Source organism: Coturnix japonica, chromosome Z, assembly GCF_054131305.1.
Source record: "Coturnix japonica strain WE chromosome Z, WE-NBRP24, whole genome shotgun sequence".
NCBI classification, from domain to species: Eukaryota; Metazoa; Chordata; class Aves; order Galliformes; family Phasianidae; genus Coturnix; species Coturnix japonica.
This window is the reverse complement of record NC_140702.1, coordinates 17,628,461-17,646,747: the sequence shown is the minus strand read 5'-3', so window position 1 is coordinate 17,646,747 and position 18,287 is coordinate 17,628,461. Positions and strand designations below refer to the sequence as shown.

Here is an 18,287-nt window from a genome sequence, read left to right as displayed (position 1 = left end):
CAGCTATTTCTTATGTGTGTATTTTCATTCAAAATAGTAACTAAGCTGACCTGAAATATATGCAGTTGGATAACAGTTGAAAACTGCTTATTGCTGCCTCAAAGAATGTAAAAATAAGAAAGAAATGAACTGGCATTTCATATCAGCTAAAATAATTTCATTCCTTGTCATTATTCTCCGACATTCTCAACATACCTAGCTCCGTTTCAGTTTGCTCTTAAATATTTCTTTTGAATTTAAGCTGTTCTTAAGATGATAGCCTCTCTGCTTCAGTGTTTAATATCTATCCAAAATTTTCTTCATTTATCATGTTAACTTTCCCATAATCCTGGAGATTTACATTCACTAAAGATAAAATGAGCTAGTATAATATGGTGAAGTGACTTAAAGTGTGAACTTTTGTTTTAAAGGAACAATAACCAGTCATTCACACAAATGACTTTATTGCAGCACAAGATTTTTTTCCCCCATTATTTATTTGATAGAAGATGCTTAGATTACCTTTAATCACTGACTAAAAATCTGAATGTAACAGCAGGCAAAGTCTTCAGAACTAAAACTTCCATCATCCTTCACTGAAGAAGTATTACTGTGCTACAAGAAACAGCTTCTTGCTTGCATTAAAATCATGTTATAAGTGGAGTATTCAAACTTCAAAAATAATGCTTGTGGAGACTTCTCTTGTATACAGAAAGAAACAAACTTAGATACATAATTATTTACATTTAAAAACTTGACAAAATATCTATGGTAATTTTTTTCTTAATCGTTTCTGTAGTAGAGGAAGATGCTGGAATAATCACAATTCCTGTTCTGAGGAAACGTGGAACGTACGGCTATGTAACAGCTGAATTTCTTTCTCGAAGTATTTCTGCACTTCCCAATGGTGTTGACTATATAATCCATAACAACTCAGTCATGTTTTCTCATGGCCAGAACCAGACTTTTATCTACATCACTATTATTGATGATGAAGAAAGGTAATTTATTTTTATGATGATGTATCATTAAACTACTCTTCAGTAATCCATTTTTTTTAGTGTAAACATTGTACTCAAATGTAGAATTGGAATAAGAAAGGAAATTGTTGCAGTGCTGAAAAATGCATCTAAATTTTAAAAGAGGAACTATTATTGAAGTTTCATAGACATATGAAACGTTGTCAGTTTGTTACATTATCGGAATTATTAAGTACTTACTAGACATTAGGTACTTATCATAAATAGAAAGTAGAACATTATTTTTATTTCACTTATCACCATTTATTGTAAAAGGAAGGAATTTTCTCTTGTGAATTTACTGAGCATATATTCAGAGAGCTCCACAATTGAATTAAATAAATTGAGTATATCTTGAATTACCTGTTGTTTGTTTGTTTGTTTTACATTTTTCTTTCTTTTTTCTTCCAGTGAATTTGCAGAGCAATTTGAAATTCAGCTGACAGGAGCTACTGGTGGTGCAGTCCTTGGACTCCACCTAGTGAGCCAGATCACTATTGCTAAAAGTGACTCACCGCTGGGCATTGTCCGATTTCTTAACAAAAGTAAAATTATTCTTCCCAATCCTGATACACCCATGACAATATCTTTGGTGCTGGAAAGAACTGGAAGATTATTAGGAGACACCCAGGTAGGCTCTGGCTGTCAAAGAGGCTGGTTACTTTCCAGTTGCTAGGTCAAAAAGCCCCTGCATTTTCCTTCAAAAGCTTTATCGTTATTGACTTCTGATGTGATAATTACAGCTTTTTCTATGTCTTTGTTGTGTGTATAGTTGCAGTATAGCAAAAAAAAATGTAGTTAAACTTTTCTTATATTTCTTCTTTCTTTCAACTTTTAATAATCTTTTAACTTTTAAATCAGTAAAAGGTTCATTATGAATTTTCTGTTACCAGAGCAGTGATAAACAAAGATATAAATATGAATCAAGGCAAACCTTGACGAATGACTAGAAAATCTCTTTCCCATGTAAAAACTGTCTTAGTCTTCCATAACTTTTTTCTCTTGGAGTCGGTTGAAAGAATAGAAAAAAATTAAAATGATCAAAATAAAAATTATGTTTGAAGTGCAGAATATGGCCTCCTCAAAAACAAATGTAATTAACCTTTATTGAGAATATTAAATAATCATTTGTCATTTTAGGTCAAATATTACATTTCATAATGATTGTGTACTGATTTACTTGGGGAGCTTCATAACAAAAAAGTCTGGACAAGGGCAGAATTAAAAACTGGGCTGTGTGTTTCTCATTATGTGCTCTAAAGAAATTTGTTTCATTTCTAACTCTTTAATTATATTATTAATATATCATTTTTAATAAATTGGCATTGTCGCTAACTCTTTACAACTTCCTTTTGTAATTTGTTATGCTTATTTTTCCAAAGGGTCATTTAATTTTCTACATGCAATTCATTATGAATATTTTGTGGATCATTATTATCAACAAAGATTTAAACATCATTACTTAGCAGGTTAAGGAACTTTATTTCACTTACGGCACTCTGTCATTTTTCATTCTTGGAGGCCTTCTATAACCTAGCATCACTCTTTTTCTGAAACTGATATCTTCCACAGATTAATTGGGACATTTTAGGGCCCAATTCAGAAGAGATTTTATCTCCTTTGAATAGTGACATTGGTGACCCTGTGAATGGATCATTTTATTTTGGAGAAGGAGAAGGAGGTCTGAGAACTATTCATCTACAAATCTATCCTCATGAAGAAATTGAAGTTCAGGAGATATTTATTATTAGGCTGAGCCTTGTGAAGGGTGAAACAGAAATAGATCCAAAGGCGAACAACATTTCACTAATAGTAAGTCATTACTGCTTTTCTGTTTTCTGAGACCTCTGTTGATATTGGTTTTTATCCCGTGAAACCTAAAAATTAATCATACAGATTGCATAGTTTGTCATTCAGTTTTCTTGTCTCTCCTATTCACATGTATTAGTATGTCTTCAGTTCTTAAGAAAATGTAGCAAATAATCTATCAGTAAAAATTAGTATAAGAGCCCTGACTCAGCTGCCTTACGTGCAGTAGTTTGTGGTTCTCTTTGGTGGGAGCATGAATGGATCTTAATTCCAACTGTTAACCATTTTTACCTCTGCTTCTTTTTCTACTAGCACATATTGAAGAAGTGCGAAAATCACAGTGACAGAAAGTCAGAGAAGTAAGGCAAAGAAGCTGTAAAGGGAAAATATTTGCTTTAGGGATACTGCAGTTAAGGATTTATGTATGAGAATTTCATAAGAAGCAAGGGGAAAAAAAAGAAAAAAAAAAAAAAAAAGTTGGTTCTATTGTGTTTTTTTTCTGGCCTGCATTGTATTGTAATGTACTGATGGACTCAACTCCTTTTTCCATAGGTTCTCTTACAGAGACCTAGGTTTATTCCTTGAAATGAAATGCATACCAATGCATACCATATTCACCTTGCATACCAATTAATTGTTTTCTCCATTGACACTGATGTTTGTGCAGAGACAATCCAAGGCAGAAGTCTGCCTTGTATATATATATATATACATATAATATATATATGTATATATATATACATATATATATTCTTTATATAGCCTTATGTGTGCCCCGGTGGCGCAGTGGTAAAGACGCCGCCTTGCAACACTGGGGCCCAGAGTTCGAATCCCACCTGTGGCGCAAGTGGTAGAAGTGCCTCTCTGCTACACAGAGGCTCGAACCCCGGGGCTGGACTCGATGATCTCTAAGGTCCCTTCCAACCCGCACGAGACTATGAGACTATGATATGTCTATGATATGTCTATGATCATATACTATGATGATGTCCAGGGAAACTACATCAGTGTAGTAAGAATACAAAAATAATCGAAGTATTTACTAATTGGAATGCTAGTTCTCTTTCTGTACTATTACTTCAGTTTCTCTCTAAGTGTTCAACAGATGCATAGGGAAGCTTTAGAGGGTAGACTGGATTCATGATAAAAAAAAAAAAAATTAGAATAAATTAGCAGCGATGATTTATTTTTAAATACAATTGTCTGTGTCTTTGATCCCACCAAACTGGTCTGGACAGTTTTTGAGTTTGCTGAAAAGGGGATGGTTAAACTTTTTTTACTGTGTCTTAATCTTATCACCATGGGGTATTTGTTCCACGTTCTTCCAAAATTAATTTCTTCTCTCAAATCTGTTTTAACAGTCTACAATGTGCAAGTTATTTATTGATAAGTGAGGCTAAAGAGGACAGAATTGTCACTGCCATTTGTTTTCATATGAAGTTTCATTAAATCAAAGACAAAGATGTTTGTGTATTTATTGACAACAACATTTTTTTTTTAATTTAGAACTTGCTCAGACTTCATGTATCACTGTAGGATCTTCTCGCAAATCAGCGAGTCTTCACAGATCTCTTCACAAACTTGTTTGTGTACATGAATGCATGTAGGCTTGATATCACTCTCTTCTGATACCCAGTGCTCCTGTATTCTGTTTTTTAAATTTTCTCACAGACTCTGTTAACTACTTCTGAACACTTGAATATTAAGATGAGACAGCTCAAAAGGAAAAGTTATTAGATACATACCCTAGCATACAACATTGAAAAACTTTAATGATTTTAGCAAGAAAGGGCTAAAGGAAATTTAAAATCATTTTAAAATTATTTTAGCAAGAAAGGGCTCAGTCTACACTTCTTATTTTACTGTTTGCTCTGTTTACAGATACAGCAGTTTGGCGATCCCAATGGAATTGTACAGTTTGCTCATGAATCACTATTTGAGAGGAACTATACAGAACCCTCAGCAGTGGAAGGACCACAAAGTATTACACTGTTTCTCAGACGAGTTCAAGGCACTTTGGGAAACATAACGGTACTTTCATTCTTATTTGCTTTCCTATAAAGCAGTGTAATCTGAAATCATTAGTGTGAACATATACAGAACAGGGGGACTATTATTTTTCTTCTGTTTCTTTCCATTATTTATTGTTCCAATCCTTTTTTTTGTTTGTTTGTTTGTTTGTTTGTTTGTAATGTTGCCTTTCAGGTTGAACTTAGCAAGGGGTTCAGCTTAATTGCTTGTAGTTTGGAATGTCATATTCAGTCTCCTCACTTATAGAGATAAAAGATATATAGTACTGTGGTTGTCTCTCTTCTTTTTCTGTCCATCTTCACTTGTGATCTTGTTGGGAGAGGAGAGTATATTTTTATAGTGAGCTTTGTTTGAGAACATCAAAATTTACCTTTTTTTCCAGCTATATTTAGAAGGTAAGTTCCCACTATCTTGAACCACCACTCTTAGTGTTATTTAGCTGAAGTATTATTGAAGTCTATTTTTTAACAAGTATTTAATTGCTTTTTTTTTTTTTTTTTTTTTTCAATTAATGAAAGAATATGCTGTATTAAATGAGGATTCTTGACCACTTTCTATACTAAGGAATTTTGGAGGGAGGACAAACAGCAAAGATATGGTGGTGTCAAAAACAGAAACAAGTATTAATCATGGTTCAAATGATATGTATTTTTCTGATTCTGTGTGTAATTTTGTTTTCTTTTGCATTTTTTTTTAAACTCATTTCAGGTTCACTGGAAACTGTATAGTGAATTTGACATCACAGGTGATTTTCTTACAACGGAAGGATCTGTTGTCATTCCTGACCAGCAGAGTACAGCAGAAATAATTATCTACCTGTTACCTGATGATGTTCCTGAATTAGATGAGAACTATGTAGTGCAACTGATTTCAGTAGAAGGTGGAGCGGATCTAGATGAAGATAAAAGAATTTCAAGGATAACTGTTTTTGCAAATGATGATCCTCATGGAGTGTTTGCCGTGTACTCTGATCAGCAATCAGTATTGGTAGAGAAAGACCTTGATCGGTATGTTCAGATTAACGTAACTCGGCATGCTGGGACATTTGGAGAAGTGATCATTGAATACCATATCTTGTCTCATCAAGAAGAAGAGCTAATTGCACCTGAAAGTGAGAGGGGATACCTCACCATAAAAGATGGTGTCAGCTTTGGTGTTAAAAGAGTGCCAATAAGCAGCCAGGTCTGTATAATGCTTTTAGATCCTTTAGATATCTAGCATTTACTTTTGTCTTAATCATAATATAAATGTACTGAAATGAGTTGCTAGATTCTCAGGAGTCTCAGATCTCATTAATCCCCTATTTCTGGGTTGAAGTAGAGTTAGATATTGTGTTTTCAGATGATACTTGCAAAATCACTTCTATGCATACTTTCACATAGTTTGTTTCCATCACTGATCTTCATTATTATAATTCCCATATTTTATTAACTTATGAATCAAAATACTTTCTCATTTCCTTTTTGGGTTGTCAGTAGAGATCTGTTTCTGCTGACACACATAGAAGCAGATATATTTGTTGTTAGCATTGCCAGGTTATTTGGTATAGTACAGAGTTACATTCATAGTGCGGTCAATCATAAAGATGACAACTGAGCAGAGGCCCACATCACCATTTACAGTTAATTAACATGTTAATAAATGTTTTGCATATTCACAGTTCAGCAAACTCGTGGTCAGTCACATTCTCAACACTGATGTTTTACCTGTAGTTCTTTTGCACAAAATAATATAATGCTAGTCTTGAAAACACTGCTTTTGTATGAAAATAGAACAAAAGTTACTAAAAAAAATTACTATTTAATTTTTTGAACTGGTGAATATAATGCTTTTTCTGGAATTAATTTTCTACCTTTTAATTTAAATTTTCTCTTTCAAAGGCATTCCTTTTATTGGGACTGAATTTTACTTTGGAACTGATTAATGTAAGCCTGGTTAGGGAAAGTGCCAAAGATGTGCCTAAAATACTGGAAACAGCAAAGTCAGCTGTTGTGCTTGTTCCTGCAGAAGCTGCCAATTCACAGGTCGGTATAATATTTTGGGCTATAGTATAACATTTCTACCACACTGCGTTCAAAAGATAAGAGAAGTTAGGGTTCAGTTTGCTCCTTAAAGTTTTTTTCATTGCAACCAATTTAACTATTGATAAGGCTTCTGTATTTATTATACCATTTAAAATAAAATAAAATAAAATAAAATAAAATAAAATAAAATAAAATAAAATAAAATAAAATAAAATAAAATAAAATAAAATAAAATAAAATAAATCTTTAGAAATGTGTTAATACTGCATGAAAACATCTCTTCAACTAATAATTTCGATGTATATATGTATTTAAAGCAACATTAAATAGTGTAAATATTACATTTGATTTATGCTGTTCATTCTGAAAGTAATGCCTCGTATTTGTTTCCATGGAAAGTACAACATATGCGAAGAAAACAATTGCAGTTTTTGGAAGAGCCTTTTCTCAGCTACAAGATGCTATTTTTCAACATACTTATCATTATTATCTGATCTGCAGAGATGAGCTGATGGGGATGCTCTTCATTTTGTGATGTAACTGTGCACGGCCATCTAGAACATGGCTTGTCTTTCGCATCACTGCTGCCACTGATGAAACATACCTCCTGCCCATCACTCTGCTCACACTCACTGTCTCCATAAATGTTCAGCAAGCATCAGTGAATGTCAGTGGGTGCCAGTTTTCTGCATGGAAGAATTCAGTGACAGACCTTTGCTTCATTAATACTTTGGTGTCAGATGCCACTCTGCCAGAGTTCCCCTCTGCTGCCATATGTCACACTGCAACAACATGCAATGGAATGTTGGTGGGAAGATTCAGCCTCTACTGCCGTACCACCAACATCTGCCTCTGATATAATGAACTGACAAAATAGGAGGCATTACTTTCAGAGCACAACATGTATATTTTTGTTAACATGAAATGAAAGTGCTGAGATTTTAAAGACAAGAAGTTATTCTGACCTAATTCTGCCTTTAAGTTCAGCAGTCCCAAAGTAGATAACAGCAACTAAGTAGAAGCTTATGCAAGAAGTAGTAGAAATCATGATGTTTTTTAATGCAGTTGCCAATACATTTGGCTAATCACAGTGTGAAAAATTTTATCTTTGGCTACTTTATAAGATAGTGAGAAAAGAGAATTTGCCTATTCTAATATGATATATTTGTTTCAGCTGATTTTTTATGTATCAGGCAAAGACAATGGAATTCTTAAATTTTAAGTTTTATTAAGTAATTTTATTTGCCTTAAATCCCCAGTATTTCTTTTAATTTCTAATTAAGCTTAAAGCTCTATCAATATTGTTTTCTTCAATATTGTTTCTGTCAATATTTATTCAGTTACTTTTTTTTAGAATGTGAGGATTATCCCTCTAATTTTATTTGCCATTTAAAGAAAAGGAAAAGTAGATTATGCCTGCAAGAATATGCTATTAACAGTATCATGTGACAACAATTTATTTTCACCGGATACACAGTTATTAATTCTGTCTCTGTGCATACACATATATGTATTTGTATACATTGCTATAGCTATTACTGTGCACATCACAAACAGGTTGCTGTGATTCTCTTTTAATGTCTTCAGTAGTGGAAGCCAAGTCTTATTAGTTCCTTTCTCTGAGATTTAACTCTCAAAAATCTCAGATTTAGCAGAATTATTGTAGGCTTGTTACGGAATTGTTTGCGTGTGTGTGTACCTATGCATATACTCTAACCTTACATCACAGCCACATGTAAAATGATCGTGACATACCTATTTTAAAATATATAATATGTCTTGCACATGTGTAATTGCCTATTCTTACTTCATTTTCTGTAAGAAAATGTTATGTTTCCCCAGGTTGGCTTTGAATCTGTGATTTTACGACTTACAAATATTGTAGCAGGGACAGGTCAGGCTGTCGTAACCAGAAAAGGAGTTTATGGCTCTGTAACAGTTAACTGGATTTCAGGATACCCACCAGAACTAACCACTGATTTCATTCAGACAGGCAATATTACTCCTTCATTTGGTAAGTGCTTGTCTGAGGAAGTGTTACAGTTGCATAACTGTTTTACTTATTGGTATCTATACATACTTCCTGTATTAATAGAGTGTCATTAATATGGAATTGTATGGTCTAATACTTATCTGTAAGGAACATGTTTAATTCATGAGTACAGAAAGAACTAAATGTCACAGGTATCTGTCTGTACCTATAATGTAAGCCTAATGCTACACCCTGATGGACAACTTTGTATAGAAAAGACAGTTAACCAAATTTGTTCTTGCTAAGTGGAATTGTGATTACAAACCCTATCTCAGCATACACTCAGGTATAATGAGAATTTCTATTTAGTGACTTTGAACTCTTCTCTCTCTTTTACTTAGGTATTGTTCTGTTTTTCTCTGGTGAGCAAAGTAAAGTAATCTCCTTTCAGGCTACTCCAAACATAAATAAATGTGAGTTATTTGCCATCTCCTTAACAGAAGTGCACAGCAATGTGTCTGGTGGGGCTCAACTGAGGTAAGGTTATTACTTAAAATTTTTAGTTTCACTGATTCTGAAAGAATTATGATCTGTATACAGGAATATGCCTTATAAAAACCACTTTTGAGTTAAGGACAGATAGGAAGATTAGTGCCTTCTTTGAGAAATTTGTAAACCTTGTTTCAGTTCTACAGAACCCACATTACCAGAACTGATGCTTCTCTCAAATTCCAGACTATTTCATGCCAGGAGGATACAGGGTGTCCAGAATTTATCTCAAATCATAGGAACAGTTAAGACAATAGATTACAAAGATCGACAGCTTTAGCCAGGAAGCTGAAGAATGAAAACAACTCTAATGGATTTCATAGTCTCCCTAGAAATTAGTAATAAGATGTTCTTAGGTAACAAATGCTATTTCAAATAAACTGAAACAAAAAAAAGTTTGAAAAATGCTTTCTTTGTATTCAGAAATAATTTTGTTCTTAAAATTGAACTATTTCATTTAATGCAGTCTTCCATCTCAAATAGATTGCTACCTATTCTTCAAACTATTTTATTTTCATTCTTCCTTATTTATTGATAGCTAAGGTGGTATAAAATGAATGGACATAGAGCTACACCATGTATGGAGAAAGGTATTTGCTTCTCCACTTTACAATTATACCGGCAAGTCAGAAGGAAGTAAGGAATGAACTGGATGACTAAACTCCCTGGACAGACCTATGCTTCTAGGCTTGTATGTTCTGTAGACTGGTGTCCTCAGAGCACCTATTAAATATGTGAGTTAAAAATCTTGAGTGTACAAGATTGATGTTTTTAGAAGACTTAAGATGAGATCCCACATGAGGCAAAGCTGATAATTTCGACTCCCTTGGTGATGGAAAGTGTCTAGTTTGTTAATAAAAATCACACACTGTAATTGTTGTGCTGATTGGTAGCCTATAGCACAGAATACTGGGTCAGTTACAGCAGAAATGCAAGGCCCAAATTTTAGCAAAGACTTTTTTGGAAGTAGATTAACACAGTCTTCTGCTTTATGCATTTTATTTCTCATAACATGGGTATATATTTAATATGAATGTAGTAGAGTTCAAACTGATACTTATTAATGGTGCTCAAATCTGGAAAAAGAAAACTAGTATGAGTAATTAATATTGTGAGGGAATGGTTAGTAGTTCAAAATCCTACTGTAAGTCTCAGGTAGATTCTATCTGCTCCCTGGCTAAAATGGTAGATCTACTATCATCAGTCTAGTCCACAGTTTTCATTTTTTACAGGAAGTTTGTTCTATGGTTCAGACCGGTATTTCTCTGAGAGGCTGCATAATAATGTATTTTCCTGCTTCTTTGTCCACAGTAGAAAAACATCATACCTGCTTTTCCCTCTGCAGTTTCTCATAAAGTCCTTACTTAATTTATCCTTTATTCTATGTTAACTCAGGTTGTATTAAGCCTATGAAAGTCTGTTCAACCATAAATCAACAATGTTTTTAAAAAGTCTATTTACAACTTACTTTGTATAGTTGTTATTTCTTCCCTCAGCTGTTACATTTTTTTCTTTTAATTCAGTTTCTTACAGTCTTCATTGGTTGTTCACTGGAAGCTATTCTGTGTCTTCAAGTTTTCTTATTTCCTGTTTTATCATTCAACTTTCAATATCTTTTCTGTTTCAGATCAGAATTTACAGTAGCTGAAATTGAGCCAATGGGGATATTCCAGTTTGCTTTTAACTCAACATTCATTTCAGTTGAAGAAGATGTTGAGTCAGTCACACTGCATGTCCAAAAACTGTTTGGATTTCGAAGTAATGTCACTAAATTGACATATCAGACCACTCCAGGAAGTGCCAAACCACTAGAGGACTTTAGGCCTATTCATAATGGGGAGCTTATATTTGCACATTTTCAGACAAATGCCATGATAGAAATATCAATAATTGATGACACTCTTTCTGAAACTGAAGAATATTTTTTTGTAAATTTGACTGCTATTGAAATTTTGGATTTTCAACCTGCTAAACTTGACTGGAGTCCACGCTTAAACCCAGCCTTCAGTGTTGCAACAATTAATATCCTGGCTAATGATATTCTTCATGGAATACTAAGTTTGGGGCCAGAGTTTATTTATGTTGAAGAAGATGCAAAGAATAATACTCTCAACACAGTGATAATTAATATCAGAAGGACCCAGGGATTTACTGGTGATATTGAAGTAACCATTAAAACCTTTGGAGGAATAAGTGCACAAAGTGGAGTAGATTTATATCCTTTTGAAAATGTGTATGGAAAATCAAACTTTTCGTGGGCAATGGAAGGAGAAGATTTTGAGGAACAGTCAGTCTCTCTGACTTTGCTGGATGGAGAAAGAGAAAGCAAGTTGTCCATAAAAATTTTTGATGATGATGAGCCTGAAGGACAGGAATTTTTTTATGTTTTCCTCTCAGATCCTAAACATGGAGCTCAGATTGTGAAAGGAAAGGATGAGTATGGATTTGCTGCTTTTGCAACTGTGATTATTGCAGGTACCATTTTTTTTTTTTTTTCCCCTGGAAATAAGTAAATGTTTTGGAAATAAGTAATAGTAAATAGCTGTATATATATGCAGCTTATAGCAATATTTATGTCAACTTTGGCTTTTCTATTGGACAATAAACAGGGTATTATATTGCCAAATTTTGACTTTTTCAGTTTGGAGAAAGCATCTAATATACCAAAGCCTAGTATGCATCCATTAGTAGATTACCTCAAAATATGCTTACAGATGCTGCTCTTATTTCTGTAATAAAGGGAAAGGCTAAGTTTTAGTCGTGTTGTTTATATGTAGTTGCATTGCATTTAAATTTTTTAATATTTATTTATTTATTTATTTGGTCATGTTGTCACTTCCAAAATGCATGGTGCTTCTGTGGTGTAAAACAACAACAACCAACAGGGAAACTGTTTTTCTGTTTTGATATTATATAATGCAGTTATTCATTATAGTCATCTTTTGCTTCTGGGGATGGAAGACAGGACTGAACATAAATGGACATTTAGGGAAGAATTTTTCTATCATAGCTACTTTTGTTTGCTACTTTGAAAGAGAGAAATCAGAACTTCCAATTTCACTTTGTCAAATTATGTGTAAGGTACAGTATTTACAGGAATATGTATTCAGATTGCCTTAAAAGCACAAGATAAATGTTGGGAAACAAGGTTAATCTTGCTACTGAATAAGTGTAAGCAGCAACCAAAATTATATACCAGGAATAGTCTGTTTAAAACATAGGTGCACAGTCTGTCAAACTCGCCATGATGTAACCAATTGGACATACATGCAAGCTAACTAAATAGGTGTGTGTGTAAGGGCCAACTGAAATTTGAACTGGTATCGAATCCCACAGAAGAATTTTATATATTCTAGAGCTATACCGTGAGCATAATATGTGTGTAGAGTAAGATCAAAAGACAGCTTAAGAAGTTTCCAAAAATATCTGTATTTAACTGTTTAAAGATACCACAGATTAAATATCTATGCATGCAGAAGAGCAAATGTGCTTACTGTCAATTGTCAGTATGCATACTGATGTTTTAAAATACAGAGTAGCTCTCACTAAGTTTAAGGAGCAATCCTTTAGTTGCAAGATTTTATGGGACTCTGTGGAGGTATTAATTTCCCTTCATCACCATTAAAGAGAAGGAGAAAACAAATATAGCAATATGGGAAAATGACTGAATTCATTGTAATGTGCAGGCAGAATAAGAAAGGCGTCCTTCAAATCTTGACTTGTCATAGGAAGCAAAACCAGCCATCTCAACACTTAGAATCTCGGAGTACAATGAAAACAATTTATGTTTAGGGAAAAAAAAAAAAAAGTTCTAGCTGGAGTGGGTGTCTCATAGGGTGATTGTAAATGAAGTTTATGAAACTGTTCTTGACCACTTAAACACCTGACCACTTTAACTTGATGTCAAGGGACAGAAATTAGGTCAGTTTGCTGAAAACTGGTGAAAATATAGATTTATGTTCACAGGTGATACCAGAATTCTCATAAGAAATTTACTTTCAGAGGAATGCTGTAGGTTAAAATATGTAAAGTGCAGAAATACCAACATTTGAAGTTGGAGATAGATATGGAATGTTCATAAAAGTAGTAATATCAAAGGAAATTTTCTTGAAGCATCCTATAGTGGTCCTAGCATACTTTTGGTACCCATTTTTAATCTTTATTTTATTTTTAGAGAAAAAAATAGAATTTAGCCCCAGCTTAATTTCCTAGCTAATTAATTTCATGGACTGTTTCCTATATAGGAAGTGATCTTCAGAATGGCATTTTGGGATTCATTCCAGAAGTACAAAGTGGTCTTATACTTGATGAAGACTCAGAAAACAGAGAGGTGCTGCTGGTTGTTGCAAGGCAACCGAACAGGTGCAGACAGCAACTGATTCAAGTACTCTGCATACATTCTGTGTTAAATCAAGGGTGCTGCTGTTAGTGAAAGAGGTTATTGTAGAATTTTAAAAATATTTTTTGCCTTTCAGTTCATTTAATAATTTCCCAGATTTTGGAAAACTAACTTTAATATGATTAGGCCTGTCACTGTGCTTTACTAAGCAAAAATGGAAGACTTCACTATGTGGCTGATGTGTGGCTGTGAAAGCTTTTCTTAGTTTAAGGATTTACACTGCTGAAAGTTAAATTAAAATTCTCATCTTCCTGTGCAGTATGTGGAAGGTATGAATATTTGAATGAGTAATTAACACAGTGCTTAAGTGTTAGAATTATGCTTGTGTCTTTAGTAGCACAGACTCTGTATTTTTTAAAACACATGTATTTGTTGTACATTTATGTGTACTTTAAAAAAATATCCTCAAATGCTCTATGTTCCTCAAACTTGCAGGAAAGTCAGACTCTGACTGGCTTTCCAGACAATTGTTTACCATAGTATTAAAGAAAGTGTTTGAGTATATACTTGAATTTCAAGCACCTGGGTCTGTTTTGCAAATGATACCATGTTTTCTAAAGGAAAAGCCAAGAAGAATGTGGGTTCTCATCATTGCTTTATTTTTTCCCATGTTATTTTTTTGTAATCTATACATATTTGAGAGGAAGTAATTCACAGAGTTTTCCATCTTAAGTCAGCGTGTTACTTAGTTCATTTTGAACACATTATTTTAATTTGCTTATAGGGCATTTGAAGATGTGAAGGTCTTTTGGCGTGTGACATTTAATGAAACAAGTGCTGTCCTTCTAAAGGATGGTGTGAATTTGGAGAATGAACTTGTGTCTGTGCTGGGAGTCACTACCTGCATAGCAGGTCAAACGACATGCAACATCTCAATTGAAATAAAACCTGATAATGTAAGTAGTTATTTAGTGCACATTTGTGTACAGAACAATGTCACTGAATTGTAATTTATCAAGATGAAAAAATAAATCTCTGGTATTGAGGAATTGGTGTGTGGACAAGGCTTGAAATTGGTGTCAAGGACATGGCTTGAAAACAGTAACAACATCTGTTCAGTTTCTCAGAAAACAGATTTTATTTACAGGTTTTTACTGCCTCCATTGTGATTGGTAAAAATTAAGAAAAGAGTTGAGTATTTAATTTGAAGCATAAACTAAAGTTCTCTCCACAGAACTATTTAGAAAAAACAGAATGGTGTCATTTCACTAAAATATTTGTTCATATGCTAAATTCTCAATCTTCACACATAAATTTTTTTAACTGTCAAAAACTCATTTGTGTGATTTTTATGAACAATATCCAATTTAAAAACATCCTATAAAAAATAACAATGTTCAGTAAAAATCATATAGTACAACTTCTATGTGTTTGGTTTGTTTTTTTTTTTTTACTTAAGTCTTACATGGTGATCTGTGAATGCTGTTCAATCATAAAACTGTATTAGAACATCTGAACATTCAATAGTCTGTACACAGCTGGGATGAGAGTAGTGAAGTCTGGCTTGGCAGACATCATCCTCTGAATCCATTTAGCATTTGCTAGTTGGGTATGCATAAGCCTAACTGCCTTGAGAGACCCAGCTCAAACTCAAAAACTCAGCTATCATTTAATTAACACAGAACACAACATTCACTTCTATTGAAGGTAAATCACTGATCACGGTGTAGAGCAGACACTTAAGAAATGTGGTATTAATGTTTTTCATTCCTACAGAGTGTTTAAAAAGTTTGAAACTTCCCAGGGACTTATCCTAGCAGCTAGGCTAGTGGCAAAACTGAAGCATGGAGAACAGAAAAGACAAAAAGACTTCCTTCATTTTTTCTGACTGCTTTGTAGAAAGTTATACAAGTAACAGAAAACAATAAGAGGGGTGCATTGTCGTAGTTCATGAAGAGAGCTGTGTTCCTTCTTCAGACGTTATTTTTAAATTAAAGAGCCAATGAATATATACGGCAGTGAATTACAGGTTGTTTAGTTTAATGGAGGGACATCATTCTTTAGTAACTGCCGCACAACAGTTGCAGAGACATGCAGCTCAAGTGTGTGCTAGTCCAGCAGTTGCTAATGGAAGTCAAAGGGTTCCTGTGGCATTCCAATATATTAGAGCCTGCCATCAATTAGTCAAGATAATTCTACTTCAAGAATGCCTTAATAATTGCATAACAACAACTTAGTTAAAAATATATGCTATTTAATCCCCAGCTAATGTGCATTTTTTCCATGGATAATTAAGTGTGTGCATGTTTTTTGTAAGGCAAAAGGAAAGTGCAGATCTCTCAGAAAATGTTTTGCATGTGTAACTCCATAATCTGGAAAGTGAAGCTTGGAAAGAGTTTACTTTACTGCAGTCAAGTATGTCATTGTGTGAAAACCTCAGACGTCACTATTGCACATGACAGTGTATTGCCTATTACAACATTATTTTTGTTATATGCTTTGTTGTACTAACTGCATATTGCAATAAAAGTGCTTGTAATAAGTATTAGTGCAAGTAATACATTACGTATTAAAAAGATGTATACACTTTTTAAAGCTAGTAGTAATTAACAGAACTTCTAATGATATGAAAACTCATTCCTTGTTTACAGGTACCTGAATTTGAAACGTATTTTTTTGTTGAGCTGTATGCTGTAAGCGCAGGAGCTGCATTGAACAGCAGTGCCAGATTTGCATTTGTAACAGTTCTTGAAAGTGATGCACCACATGGTTTAGTGTATTTTGCTGTGGGATCTCGTTTTGCTGTGGCTCATAAGAAAACAACTTTAATCAGTCTGCAGGTGCTTAGAGATTCTAGTACATCAGTAACCACAAAGGTTAGCTACAACATGCAGGTAAGAATGATCTATTGTTAAATTATTGCTTATTCTCTGAAGTCAATTTGACTACAATTAGCATTTTTAGCAGGAAACAGTCAAACAGTTGCTGGTTCCATATCGTATAACTGACTTATGTTTCCATTAATAAAGAGATTTGGTTTCATTACATTGTCAACAGTGATTTTGTTCATAGTACCTTCAAGCAACCTCAAAGAGAATGGTCAGTCAGGCATTTCATATACATTCAAATACATTTCATTTTTTGTCCTAAAGATCTTTTGAAACTCAGTTTTTTGAAGTTTATTTTTCTGAAGCTGTCTTTACCATGATGGGTACGACTGTAATGATTTAGGTAACCAGTGTATCTACAGGGCTAGATCAAAGATCTAATAATGCTTATATCAGTCTTAGAAAATGAGAGAGTACTTTCAGAATTTTTTTTGTCAATGTCCTTGATATGGTAAATATGAAAATTGTTCTTCTGATTGAAGATATTGTGCTTAAATGAATTTTGTCATCCTCCTTCATTTTTTTTCCCCCTGCATTTATAGCTTAACACAAAAATATCCTATCATCTGCTGACCCTCTTATCTTCAAAGTAATACCTCATTTTCATTGACAGTTGATGAAGGATACTCCTCTAATACAAGTTACGCAGCTCTAAAACATAATTCCTTCAGATTCCTTAGTTGTGACTCCAAAATCAAGCACATGATGCAGGGAGGGTTTACCTGTTGTACTGGGGTAGTACTTAGCCTGATCTACTTAGAATATGTTGGAATTTATGAAAAATAAATGAATTAATTAAAAAAAAAAATAAGGAACAGTTTTTAAAGAAAACATTGTGTGATCAGTGTTTTTCTGTCAACATTTTAAATAAAAGGGTTTGCATTTAGTAGTTGTATTGCACACGTCGCTATTTTACTGGAATAGAATAATTTGATGCTTTCATGCATTATAAATCAGCTGACAACTACTTTAGTTAGAATATGTCATAACAAATTCTCACATTCTTTCCAGGCAATAGGTTATGACCATTTAGATGTTGATTCATGAAGGAATTGCTCCTGCCCAGTGGCGAGAGGCAGTTCTTTATCCATTCCCATTTTTTTAATTTAGCAATTCTACTTTAGACAGTTTTAGTTTTTGAGGATGCATTGTCAAGTACAAAAACCCTGATACCATTGATATATGTAAAATAAAAATTTATACCAGGTATGAAGTATGAGACTCTTAGTGGAAACAGATTCTTACCTCATTCCTACATTGACCATTGGTTATCAGAACTAGTCATGACCACTTATTTCCATATTCCTAACTCTCTTCTGGAAGGGGACAAGAAGGAAACCTTGGCTGAGGTACTCAGCAAGTTCTTTGCCTCAGCATTCACTGGCAGTCATCCTTCCCACATCTCTCATGTCCCTGAACCTCTAGGCAAGGTCTGGGGAGAAACATTTCTCTGACTTTAACTGAAGAGCAAGTGCATGAGCACCTGATAAAACTGAGTATGTCTATGGGTCCAATGACATGCATCCCAGAGCCCTGATGGAACTCGCTGATGCAGTTGCCAGGCCATTCTCCATTACATGAAAGAAGGTGACTGGAAAAAGGGAAACATCGCTCCCAGTTTTAAGATGTGTAGGCAGCGAACTACAGGCCAGTAAGCCTTACCTCTCTTCTTGGGAA

At 33.9% G+C, this 18,287-nt stretch overlaps 1 protein-coding gene across 6 annotated transcripts in view; it reads left to right on the top strand.

Annotated features, from left to right (window-relative positions):
- Positions 1-18,287, top strand: part of ADGRV1 (adhesion G protein-coupled receptor V1) — a 235,322-nt gene that overhangs the window by 87,642 nt on the left and 129,393 nt on the right. For 4 of the 6 annotated variants that reach the window (XR_014939100.1, XM_085527985.1, XM_085527984.1 and 1 more), the window contains 12 exons: positions 779-980; positions 1,410-1,629; positions 2,571-2,810; positions 4,689-4,838; positions 5,547-6,020; positions 6,719-6,862; positions 8,705-8,876; positions 9,236-9,371; positions 11,011-11,858; positions 13,628-13,745; positions 14,507-14,678; positions 16,374-16,616. Coding sequence is in view for 3 of the 6 variants with exons in the window: in XM_085527985.1 (XP_085384111.1) it covers positions 779-980; positions 1,410-1,629; positions 2,571-2,810; positions 4,689-4,838; positions 5,547-6,020; positions 6,719-6,862; positions 8,705-8,876; positions 9,236-9,371; positions 11,011-11,858; positions 13,628-13,745; positions 14,507-14,678; positions 16,374-16,616 (3,119 nt within the window). In the remaining 3 variants the exon portion in view is untranslated. Of the gene's footprint in view, positions 1-778; positions 981-1,409; positions 1,630-2,570; positions 2,811-4,688; positions 4,839-5,546; positions 6,021-6,718; positions 6,863-8,704; positions 8,877-9,235; positions 9,372-11,010; positions 11,859-13,627; positions 13,821-14,506; positions 14,679-16,373; positions 16,617-18,287 lie in introns of those variants that run through there. The other 2 variants (XR_014939101.1, XR_014939102.1) reach the window with 2 other exon arrangements.